General features: G+C 54.2%; 1 protein-coding gene across 50 annotated transcripts in view; it reads left to right on the forward strand.

The window, feature by feature from the left end:
* PCBP3 (poly(rC) binding protein 3) overlaps positions 1–12,303 on the forward strand; it is a 280,291-nt gene that overhangs the window by 244,527 nt on the left and 23,461 nt on the right. For 28 of the 50 annotated variants that reach the window (XR_011534040.1, XR_011534039.1, XR_011534041.1 and 25 more), the window contains 7 exons: positions 412–566; positions 2,828–2,851; positions 3,896–3,928; positions 4,413–4,529; positions 5,656–5,787; positions 6,762–6,890; positions 10,255–10,329. Coding sequence is in view for 41 of the 50 variants with exons in the window: in XM_070597965.1 (XP_070454066.1) it covers positions 412–566; positions 2,828–2,851; positions 3,896–3,928; positions 4,413–4,529; positions 5,656–5,787; positions 6,762–6,890; positions 10,255–10,329 (665 nt within the window). In the remaining 9 variants the exon portion in view is untranslated. Of the gene's footprint in view, positions 1–411; positions 567–2,827; positions 2,852–3,895; positions 3,929–4,412; positions 4,530–5,655; positions 5,788–6,761; positions 6,891–10,254; positions 10,399–12,303 lie in introns of all 50 variants that reach the window. The other 22 variants (XR_011534046.1, XR_011534038.1, XM_070597952.1 and 19 more) reach the window with 2 other exon arrangements.

Here is a 12,303-nt window from a genome sequence, read left to right on the forward strand (position 1 = left end):
TACCGGGGAACCCCTTCCCCTCTCCAGCTACTGAGAGAGCTGTTCTTGTTTCCTGCATTGCAGAGGCAGAAACTGAGGCCAGAGGGCTTGATGACCTGGCCAGGGTCACTAGGTTAGTGAGCACTGGAGCCCCAAGGCCTGTCCCCCCACTCTGTGTTCCTCCTGCCCCAGCAGGTCACATAGGTCACACCCCTGGGAATCCCAGGCGCTTGTTCCTCTTGCTGACTGAGATGCCCGGGGAACCTGTTGCCTCCTGGAGCCTCCGCCTCACCAGCAGTAGCGGTGGAGGCAGCACGCTTCTGCTCCCCATCCTCCCCAGGCGAAAGTCACTGCAGAACAGGACATCCTCCACATGGGCGTTGGCTGTTGAGATTGTTCTCGGTTAGCAGCTGCTGTGCCTTCTCTTTCCAGGTGACACCATCTGGGCCCCATCTGTCCTTCCTCACGGCACCCTCAGCACCTTAAGCCACCACCTCCAGCCACATTTTGGGAGAAAGATGGAGTCCAAGGTCTCAGAAGGTGGCCTGAACGTGACCCTGACAATTCGCCTGCTGATGCATGGAAAGGTACAGAAGTGCAAGGCTGCTGCCCTGTCACTCTCCTCGGAAGGAAGCACCAGAGCAGCTGGGAGGAGAGGGAGGGCATGCCCAGGCCGGGCCTTTGTTTTATATTATGCTGTTTAAAGTTGCAAGCAATCTCAAACTGATAAAGCAGCCGCATTACAGTCCAAATTAGGCTTCTCCCGGAACCGTTCCAGACTAAGTTGCCACTTGATGCCTATCAGCGAATACCTTAGTGTGTATTTTCTGCACACGAGGGCATTCTCCTCCATACCCTCAGTATACCCGTCAGAATCAGGATGACAACACTGATAAGTTCTGGCCACTTTTCCTTGGACCCTACACAAGCCCACCAGCCATCCCAATGCTGCCCTTCAATGACAGGATGCTCCCCAGTCCTCCTGCCTTTCCCTTTGGAAAGTTTCCAGTCAGTTCTTTCACAGCATGTCCCTCACTTTGGCTTTTTCTGATGTTTCCTCGTCGCTGGCAGGAATGTCACAGAAGTTTTCCTCTCTGGTGGCCCAGATCTCAGGGTGTCCCATTACTTATCACTTGGTTAGGGGGTACCTGCCAGGCTTCTCCACCTAGCGCTGCTCTGCTTCCACTGTTAAGAGAAAGGCGTTGCTGGGGGGGGGGGGTACTTAGACACCATGTAGATGTCCCGTTTGTCATCCCCTCATTCATGCTCGTCTTCATGGACTCAGGGTTTGCTATTCTGTTCATATTATTCACCATTACTTTGATGTTCATATTGTTCCTGACCTGGCCAATGGGAGCCCCTCCAAGCTAGCTCCTGTGTCCTTTTGATGTGATCTGTCCTTCTTATAGTACTCACTTTCTGGCACAAAATGCCACTCATGGTTCATCTTGTAATTTTCCCTGCGGTGGTCCTGGAACTAGCCACTCCTCCAAAGAACCCTGATTCCTCTGAGAGGAGGCTGGTGTTGGAAGCCCAGATCAGGGCACATGAGGTGCTCACCTCTCTTGGGTTATTACGGGTCCCAGCCAGAGCTGGGGAATATATGTATCAATGTGTTTATATATATACGTGTGTGTATGTGTATATAATCACGCATGTACATGTATACCCACATTCGCATAATATTTATTTCCGTGTTTATCTCTATATATTGGTTCCCGTGAGTTCACACTCTCAATTCCAGTCCAACAGCACAGGGTTTGTTCTAGCTCCTCTGTCTGTCCCATGTTTGTGCCATGAGAAACCCAACTCCCAGTATCTGCGTGCTCTCTGGTGGCAGAGGCTCTGGCCTAGTACCTGAGGTGCTGTTCATCCTAGATTTCCAGAAGATATGCCCTTATCCTCGGGGCAGGGGGTGGGGGCTCACACCCAGAGCATCCCTTTCTGTGATGGTGAGATGATGACCAGCCTTTCATTCTTCTAACTGGGCGGCATGTGGTCAAGGTTGTCGGAAGCTGAGGGCGTCTTGTGAGGTCAGTTCTACAGCCCCCACCTCCAGCAGCCGCCACAACAAGCACCAAACGCTGCCTGTGGGAGGTGAGGTGCCCTGACCCCAGAGGGGTCATTACCTCATGCCCAGCTGCTCTTTGCTGCCCCATTCCCTGCCGCACACGCCCTCTCCATGGCCTAGCAGAATTTAGGGGCTTCACCAGGAACACTGTAGCTGCTGAGGACTTTGTTGTAATTAGGAAAATGGGTTTGATTTTGAAAGATGTTGTCTGTGGCTGGAAGCAAGGAGCTCTGTCTCCATGAGATGCCTTGGCAGCACCGTGGGGGTCTGCCCCAGGCAGGGAGGCACTGTGATGAGCAGGCCTGGCCGGGATGTCCGAACCATCATGGGCTTCAGGCTTTAGAACCATGGCAGGATGTTCAAGTGTGTCTTTGAATGTTCTACCTTTTTCAAAAAGTCAAACAGCGATAGCAGTGCTAAATTTTCTTAACATCACAAAATCAAGCGAGATTTTATTTGTCATCTGTTTCTTGCAGGGTTTTCTTGAGGCCTTAAGTGCATAGTCATGCCTCCCAACTTATTTATCTGGAAAGCAGCTGGCCATTCTCCATCTGCTTGTCTGTCAGTCAGAGGCAGGGCCTGGGCCTGGCCATGGTCAGATGGGCACAGAGGAGCCCTCCAACTCAGGGCCCCTGCACAAGTGGCCTGCCTGCACACTTCCTCCTGAGTGTCCAAATCTTCCTCATTCATAACGTGGATGAGTTATGCAGTGTCTGTCATAGGTTTTTTTCTCTTTCTGCTCTATGACGTCATCTTTCTGTGATTTTTTTCCTACAGGAAGTTGGAAGCATCATCGGGAAGGTAATTACTGAGTGAACTCCCTGCCTCTATCGGGGTCTCTGTAAGGGGACGAGGACCACAGCACACCTGTGCTGGGCGGTATGTGTATGCAGTGAGGATTCCAGGGGAATCCTGCCATCTCCTTGCCTCCAAGCTGCACCACCTTCAGGCTGGTCCGAAAGCATCGTCTTCACCGGCTCCTTGGGAGCCCGGGAGGCATTCCCCCACAGCCCCTCCCTGGCAAGGCACCGGCTGGTCACCCCAGCTGCCCCACCCCCACTGCCCTAGTGGCCAGTCCCTCTTCCTGGGTTTGAAAGCCCAGGAAGAATTCTTTCACTTGCATTCTTCAGAGCCGCCTTCCGCCTCCAGCCAGTGAGTGGCAGTGAGTCTCTTTATATTTACTTTCTAAATAAAAGAAATGTTCCCATGGGGAAAAGTAAGCTCCAGTTTGAACTCTGTGCCTGTGGGAGAGAGGGCAGGGCTGAGGGCTGCTCTCCCTGTCTAGTCATGCTTTGACCATCTTTGGGTTCCCTGGTGTCCTGAATGGTCCCTGTACAGTAGGGGCACCGTCAGTGCTCAAAGTCCAGCTCTTTCTCACAAGTGCCTTGGGAGGCAGCTTTGGGGAGTTGCTGCCCATGGGCCTTGTCCCTGCTTTGCCCGTGATGAAGGTAGGGGTTTGCTGTGAACTTGTGTGCAGACCTGTCCCCATACTGTGGAGCAGGTACCCTGGCAACGTGTGATGCCAAGTCAGGTCCCCGGGTCCAAGCCCACCCACCCTTATAGCCATGTGCCCCTGGGCCAGTGCCTTGGTGTCCTCCTCTCTGAGGCCCACTCACAAAGCTGTGGTGAGCACTGAAGCAGTCACGGCGTGTGTCCAGCTCTTGACAGCACCTGGGACGGAGTCTGGCCTTCTGAGGGGCTGCTGCTCATGTGCCCCTGGGGCACGCTGGGGTGCACGAGGCAGGCGGCTCCCAACACCACCTGCTGCCCTGCCAAATCCTCTATGTGCCTTTAGTGGAAACCCTGAGTGACCCCTTTCCCTTGTTGTCTAAATCTTTGTTCCAGAAAGGAGAAACTGTGAAAAAGATGCGTGAAGAGGTGAGTTGGCTTGCCCTCAACAGCATCCTGTTTCTGGGCGGGTGGGAGATGTGAGGCCAGGAGGGCCTTCAGTGGCTCTATGTCCAGACCTCTGTGTGTCCTTGGACCACCTGGGAACCTGCCGTGCACGCAGGGATGTCGGGGAGCACCGCCCACTGCAGTCACCTCACTGAAGGGGGGCACACAACAGGGGGAAGCCCTTCCCTCTGACACGTACACCCCAGCAGTTCAGGTGCTTCTATTTCCTGGGTGAGCAGCTGTGGTGTGTGGCACCTCTTTACTGATCACTTGGATCCTTTCTGCTGATTAAAATTTCACTTTAAAGGACAGTGCTGGAAAAGATTTTACTATTTGGTGCTGAAGTTTGCCCTTCAGGCACCAGCCAGATACACTGGCATCAGTTGTCAGTAGGCCTGGAGAACATGGCTCATTACTGGCCCCGCTGCTTTAATCTAGTTTCTGGGTTTGCTCAACTCCCTTACAGAGTGGTGCAAGGATCAACATCTCAGAGGGAAACTGCCCAGAAAGAATTGTGACCATCACAGGCCCAACGGATGCCATCTTCAAGGCCTTTGCCATGATCGCCTACAAGTTTGAGGAGGTGAGATGCACCCACTCAAGACCCCTGTGGGCAGACAGAGGGCAAGCCTGGTCCCAGCTGGTCCTCCTACCCCTCCCTCTCTCTCCCCTGCTTCTAGACCAGGGCACAGCTCTGCCCTCCCGGATGCCCTGACCGGCCACCAAGACCTGTTCTGGCTCCTCTTACCTCCTTTGCCTCCCAGGGACTCTACCTGCTCCAGTCCATCTGGTGACAGACCCACATCCCTCCTCCTCCTAAGGCCAACATTGCGCATGCCCATGTCACTCAGTTTCCTCAGCCCTACTGCCAGAGCAGAGCCCTCAGGAAGCCCTGGCAGGAGTGCCTGCCTTGGCCCCTCCACAGCAGCTCACCCGCTGCTTGTGTAGCTCAGCTTAGATATGGATGGATAAAGAGGTGCAAATTCTCATGCTGGCACGTACAAATACATACACATTTATGTGTCTGTGGCACTTTTGTGTATTTCTGTTAGTGAGTCAAATCTTAAGGTTTTTATGTATTTCTGGTTTTTTTGAAATTGCCAAAGTTATTTAGAGATGTATTTACTGTTTTTATTCAGAGGACGATCAAGCTGGGGAGTAAATTTTTCTATCAAAAATCTGTCACCGTGTCTGTTCAAACCCCTCCATACCCCACCAGGCCTCAAGGACAAAGGTTAGACTCTGAGCCAGTGCCCTCTGGATCTGCACCCTGCCCTGTCCCAGGGCAGCACCGTGGCCACTTGGCCATGCATGTCTGTGCATGGTCGGTGTGTGCAGGGCCCCCTCTGCCCATGCAACTGCCATCTCCTTATCCTCCTGAGCCTGGCTTGGCCTTCAAGCCTCTGCGACCAGCCAAGCCTGTCCACTGTGTCCTTCCTTTGTGCACTCAGCCATTTACCGCTGTGCATGTGCCTCCATCAAGGAGCATGTGCATTTCCACACTTATCTTCCTCCCCCAATGACCGTGAGCCTCTCAGGGCAGGGACTTCACCATTGGTCCTGAAGCCTGTGCCCGCCACCACTTGGCCTCACAAAGGGGCTCTTCAAGCACATTCCAAATGCCTTTCCACAGAGCCTCACATTTGCACTCACTGATGTTTAAATAGCATCATGTGTTGGCCAACATGTGTGCTTTTCTCCTTCCCCAGGACATCATTAACTCCATGAGCAACAGCCCTGCCACCAGCAAGCCCCCAGTGACGCTGAGGTTGGTGGTCCCCGCTAGCCAGTGCGGGTCCCTGATTGGCAAAGGCGGCTCCAAGATCAAGGAGATCAGGGAGGTAACAGAACCTTCCCCAGACTGATGGGTGCCGAGCCACTGGGTGGATAAGGACCGTCCTCGTGGGAGGCATGGCCATCCTCAGCAGAGTGTCAGCCCCTGTCACTGCAGACCCTGCCAGCACAGAGCTTGTAAGAGAAGAACAATCCAAAAAGCAAAGAGTGGAACATGGGAAACCCTGCAGCATGTGTGGACCCCCTCACAGGCCTCACGCAGAGATGCCGGGCACTGCAAGAGGGAGGGACGTGTGCCTGACCTGGGACTGTTGGGGGCCTTGTGGACAGTGCAGGTTGTAGCATCCCACCACCCAGTCACGTGGCTCGAGGGCACAGAGGCCCTGCACAGTGGGGCTATGGTCTCTGCCTCAGTGAGGGGCCTCCTCCAACTGTCAGACCCAGTTTCCTGGAAAAACATTGAGCCCTCCCAGCTTGGATGGAGTTTGCATGAGGTTCGGACTTCATGTCTACATGTTCATCTATTCCAAGGAAAGCCTGAATCTTTCTCTCCCCCAGAAGGAGGGTGGCTGCCCAGTCTTGATTCCTTCAAGGAAAGAGGGCCACAAAGTTTAGGCCCATCTAGAACCCATCTTTCTCTGTGACCTAAAACTCTACAAAGGAGATAGAATTCCGCATAATTGAAAAAAGTAACTATTTCAGCCTCTGTCTCTTGCAAATGCCCCTCTGCAGGTTAAAATGCCTCCTGTCCAACATCATTCGCCCTGCGCCAGGTTTGTGCTGGGCAGTGGTGTCCTGAGGCGGACAAGACCTGCCCACAGTGGCTCCCAAGGGAATGTGCAGAGGGCTGGGGTGCCCAGGCGGGCATGGAGGGGGTGACATTGGAGCAACATTGGGGTGGGTTTCCCAAGGTGCACTGTGCCCTCGATGCACACCCTCTCAAAAATCCAGAAAGTGCTACTCCAGTACACATTGCTGCCCCTCCTTCCATCATGCCCCTTCCAACATCTAGTTTCTCCAGTCCACAGGTGCCCAGGTCCAGGTGGCTGGGGACATGCTGCCCAACTCCACAGAGCGAGCAGTGACCATCTCGGGGACCCCCGACGCCATCATCCAGTGTGTCAAGCAGATCTGTGTGGTCATGCTGGAGGTACAGTCTGTCTGTGCATCCAGGGGTCATCGCCAGCCTGCCCCTCTCTCCACGCTGGCTGTGGCTTCTTAGTGTCGGTGACAGCAAAGGCTTTGGCACCTCTGGGATGCTGAGGATTCACATGGTCAGAGCCATATTAGGGCTGAGTATCAGGAGTGTGATGCAGGTCCCTGACCCAGGCCCAAGGCAACCTGAGTGAAGCTGTGCTGGGTGTGTGGGTGCTGTGGGAAGGGCAGCTGCTGGTACCTGCCACCTCTGGTGGGTCCTTCATCTTCACTGGGGAGTCGGGGAGAGAACACGCATCCCTCCCCTCATTTCTGGCGTTGGATGGAGAGTTATAGTCCATGGAGTGAGAGGCATTCCACAAAGGGTCGGGTCTTAAAAATGGTGCAAGTCTGCACTGGAGATATCCATGGGGAGGTGGAAAGGCTCACACTTTGGTGGGAGGGACTCCTCAGCACTGGGCCAGCTGGGGAAGGTGAGGCAGGAGGCCCATGCCTGCCAGGCCTGCAGACATCAGAGCCCCACAGAGGTTCAAAGGACACAACTTAGGAAAAGCACACGCGTATGCCCAAATTATACAGACAAGAGAAGTAAACAAAAGGATTAAAAGCAAAGGAGAAACAAAGCCCAGCTGAGCAGGAAAAAGCCTTTCTTGAAATTTTGGGGGAAAATACCTGAGATTTAAATTTCAACCAATACCCAAAATGCAGCAAGATTCATCGAAGCTGTCAAGAGCTGCTGAAATGAAGTACTCCCGCCTCAAATGTTCCAGCAGCCTGCTGGTCGCCCCACAGCCTGGCCCCTCCTCTGCCCTGAGCTGCTGTCCCTGCGAGGGAAGCTCTGCTCCAGGCGACCACGGCAGCATCCCCACAGGAACTAAAGCTTCGGCAGGCAGTGTGGGTTCCTGCCTCTTTTGTACTTGGCTTAGTGTGAAAACCTATGTCCAGCTCTTTAGAAAGACATGTATAGTTTTTATTTTTCTGAAATATAATATTTTGTGAGGTCAAAAAGTATTTTTCTAAATACTAAAGTTTTTCCCAACCACTGATCCTGGTGACAACTGGTGCTGGCTGTTGTTCCCTTCAGTCTCCAGCCACTGGGACCCCAGAAGGGCCACATGGGCATATGGTGAGTGGGGCCCAGCCCTCGCTAGTGCTGGGGACACCCGAGGAGATAAGAAGCTCATGCCTGTCTGTTAGGCAGTGAGGGCACCTCAGAATGATGGGCGATGGAACAGTTCCAAGGGGGTCACAGCCTCCTCCGCCCCTGCTTGAAGGTCAGAGCAAATGCATGGTCTCCTCAGGACTCCGCACACTGTGGTGTTGCCTGCACAACGTTCAAGGACAGACACGGCTCCCACGAATCAGGCTTGACCTGCATTGGCCATGGGGTGCTGGTGCCCCCAGGGCCGTGGTTGGGACGACCCTGTCTCCTTCCCAAGGCCAGGGGACTTCTGTGAGCTGATGAACATTGAAGCACACGTGCAAATAGATGAACACTGGGCTGAGGTGACACCTCGTTCCTAGTGGCGTTATGAAGCTCCCAGAGTTGGGGCATGGCTCTCTCACCAGGAGCAAGATTCATGGCACCTGGGAACAGTTGGGCCCATTTTCAGTGAAGAGTGACTGGAAAAATGAAGCAGAAGTTCAGAGGACATTCAGATGTGGCTGTGGGGTGGGTCTGACACCCTTGAAATACACCAGGAGGGCTGGCCTAGGTGCTGGTGAGTTGAGTGGAGAACACAGGTGTCACGGCCATGGTCTGCCTCATGACACCTGCTGCCCCCCAGGGGAATGTGGGGGGCTGTGCTCAGAAGGCCTCTCCTCCTGCAGAGGAAGTCGATGAGAATGGGAATTGGGAATCACAAGCAAGAGGCCCCAGCAGAGCTCACAGTGCCGGGATGGCAGGTGCTGCCGTCAGTGGGGTCAGAGGGCCCCATGGAGTGGGGGTGATGGGCTGGGGCTGAGAGTCACGAGGAGTGCGCTGCCCGGCGTTGGGGCAGGGGGGCAGCAGCTGGACTGAGTTCTCTGCTTGATGCAGTGAAAATGCTCTCTCATTTACTCTCCGTCTAGTCATGACTCTTCCACAATCAATGCCAAGTCTAGTCTGAGACCACAATGAACTCCAGTTTGCACAGAGACGTTTCTGGAGGCATTTGGTCATAACTGCAGAAATACTGAAGATGGGCCTTCCCTGGGAGCCTGGTGTCACCCAGACACCAGTCAGCTTGCCGACCCTCTCAGCAGCCCTTCCTGCTTTAGAGCAAGGTCACACAGCATGGCCAAGGTCACACAGTATGTCCAGGGTCACACGGTGTGGCCTAGGCTGCAGAGTTGAAGCTCCCACCCACTCTGCTGAACCTGTCCCTTCATCACTTTGTGTGTCTTGAGTGGGGGCACTCTGAGATCATATCCCACTGGCCAGGCCACAGGCTGGGCCAGAGTGGGCCATGGCCTCCAGAACTCCCAGCAGGGACAGGCTGCTCTGGCCCCCCACCCTCTTCTTCTCACTGGTGGTATCACTCACTTGGGGACTTCTGACTTGCTCACCTGAGCCAGGCCCTGGGGCCTCTGCTCCCAGGGAAGACTGCCACCCTCTCAGAGGACAAGGGAAGGCCCGACTGCCTCTGACCAAGGGCTTTGGTTGACTTTGTCAAAATCTGGCAGACTTCTGGCACTTGAGAATATCATTCACCCTGAGAAAGAATCCTATACTTTTGGCCCCGAATAATCAAAGGAAATTATAGCAAACCTCACTAGGACTGTGGAATATTTCATTTAGACTCTAAACTTTTTGAAAAATGGCTCCTTTTTATTGATAGTGAAATTGGATGTTTCTAACTTTCCCGTAATGATGTCTACTCAACGTCACCACAGGCCAAGCACAATCTTCGAGGCACTGGCATAAAGCTCCCACAGTGGAGCTGCGCACAAGCTCGGCTTTTTCCTGAGGATTGATGAGGGAAAGAGAGATTTTCTCTCAATGGCCGACACCAGGCTGACACACACGTGGAGCGACAGCCCCCGGGGCCATGCAGGCGCAGTCTCATCTTCAGTTCTTACCCCATCCAGAGACAGAAACTCTGCACCACCAGGGAGCCCACTGCATCTGGTGGGGTGATCGGCGCCCAGGCTGGGCGTATTTAGGGCAGTGGTTCCAAGGAGGAGGGGCCTCTCTGCAGGTGGCCCTCCTGCCCTGGGGCATCCCCCCACCCCTCCTGGCACCGCTGCACCTGGGAGGCTGGGGCCAGTGGGTGGTGCAGCCGGGGGTGGGCTCAGGATCAGGCCTCCCCCATCGTCACATCTGTCACGCTGCGAAGCTGCTCTAATGCTATCTCTCCCTCTCCTATCCCTTTTCCTAGTCCCCACCGAAAGGTGCCACCATTCCCTACCGCCCAAAGCCCGCCTCCACCCCTGTCATTTTTGCAGGTGGTCAGGTAAGAGCCGACCCGCTCGCGGCCTCCACTGCCAACCTCAGCCTTTTACTGCAGCCCCCGCCGCTGCCCGTTAGTGCACTCAGGTTTTCTCCCTCCTCACGTGCACGTCTCCCCCCCACCGTACTGGACACAGAGCTCTCCTGGCCCACTGCTAGGCACTGGGGCGGACATCAGGACCATGAGAGTGGCTGGGCAGTGTCTGGCAGAAAGAAAGGGCCAAGGCAGGTGTCCTGTGGAGTCTGGATGCAGAAACGTCTTCTCCCTGAACTGGCACAGGAGGACCCTGTTTCCATGCCTACACCCAGGTCTGCCTGGGTGACGCCTGCCAAGTCTAGTTCTCCAGCGTTTTTAAGAAGCTGAGTTAGAAGAGCCAGGAACATTACAGGTGGCCTTAAGACTGTTAAGAACTAGGGTCCCATTTTCCCCTGAAATACATGTTCCCTTCTTCCCACAAATTAGCTTATCCTGGGAGCACGTGAGAGAAGAGCCATGCCACCAAGGAAGGGAAAGATGCCCAGTGGATGAGAGCCTTCCCAGTTACAGCAATGGCGAAGGGCCCGGCAGTCTGGGAACAACCACTTTACATACCTGTTGTTTTGTCTGGTGCCACTGACCTCCTTTCTCTCCTACAAGGAAGGGGCTTCAAAGGCCAGAGGTTACAAAGAAATTTTTGTCTGAGGCCAGTGGTCCCACTAGTAGGGCCTAGAGAGCCACCTAGAGGGAGCTGTGCCTGTTTCCTCCCAAGTGCCCACTCCTGCCTTCCGGTACCTGCCCAGAGGCATCCGTGGCAGGAGCTCGTTTTGTCCCACTCACCAGGGTCACATAGCTGCGTGGTAGATGGACTTTGCAAATGCCTGGCCAGTGGTGCCTGGAGGAGCTCTGCGTCCAGACGGCAGTGACGTGTCTCTTTGCTCAAGGGAGAGTTAAGACAGACTTCCCAGAGGTGACCCAGGTCACAGGAGAATGGCCGTGAGATTTTACTTTATCATTAAAAAAGAAAGAAAAGAGAGAAATAAAAATTTTCTCCATGTTTTTCTTTGCTATGTAAAGGAATCTTATCAGATCTTGGCATGGATTCACACGTTAGGTGAAGGGCAGAGGTCTGTGTTTCCATGTCTTTAGCAGCGTTTGTGGTGCTTCCCATAGTGAGGGACACAGCGACTCCCATGTGGCATGCGTGGTTCAGTCTCCCAAGGGCCCTGCCCTTTGCCATTAGCTGTCACATCCATACATCATTCTACAGCAGCCCGGGATGTGCGCATGTCCCCATTTGACAGGTCGGAAAGTGAAGCCCAGAGGCAGGGACCTGAGAACCTGCAGCTATGCCCCCTCCTCACCGACCTCTGGGAGCCTGGGGGCCCAGAGACACACAGCGGGCCTTCTTCAGAACTGTTTTCTCTCCCCTCAAAGTTGTGGTCAGCTAGCAGGTTAGTTACCTATGTGGTCTTGACCCTAACCTGTGAACAAACCGTGGTGGTACTGCATGCAAAGTATGGGACTTTTTTCAAAAGGGAGGCACGTTAACACAAATGGGGGGCCTCAGATGCCACATGGGTGAGCCCACCCCCCACTATCCAGGTCACCTTCCTGTCTCTAAAGCAAGGGCACTAGGCTGACCTCTCAGGGCAGCAAGGTCACTGCCATCATAGGCACCTGGCCCAAGGCTATTGCCAGGATATTAGCATCTTAACCTGGCCCCTGTGCCTTTGGGACAGTCTGGTCTGGCCAGTGGTTAGTCTTGGTAATCTATGAGGGGACAAAGTCACATGAGAGTCACCACTGCACTGCAGGTAACCAGGCATGGGAGCCACAGTACAAACTGAAATAAGGGTGTGAATGAGACCTAATGCAGCAAGGGGTCCCCACCAGAATCAGTCCCCACACCACCACATGCAGGACACACTACAAAGCCTAGACTGTAGAGAGATGTGGCCCAAGAATCTCCCCCGACTCACCTCTGTGAAGAGGACCATC

Source organism: Equus przewalskii, chromosome 27, assembly GCF_037783145.1.
Source record: "Equus przewalskii isolate Varuska chromosome 27, EquPr2, whole genome shotgun sequence".
Classification (NCBI taxonomy): Eukaryota; Metazoa; Chordata; class Mammalia; order Perissodactyla; family Equidae; genus Equus; species Equus przewalskii.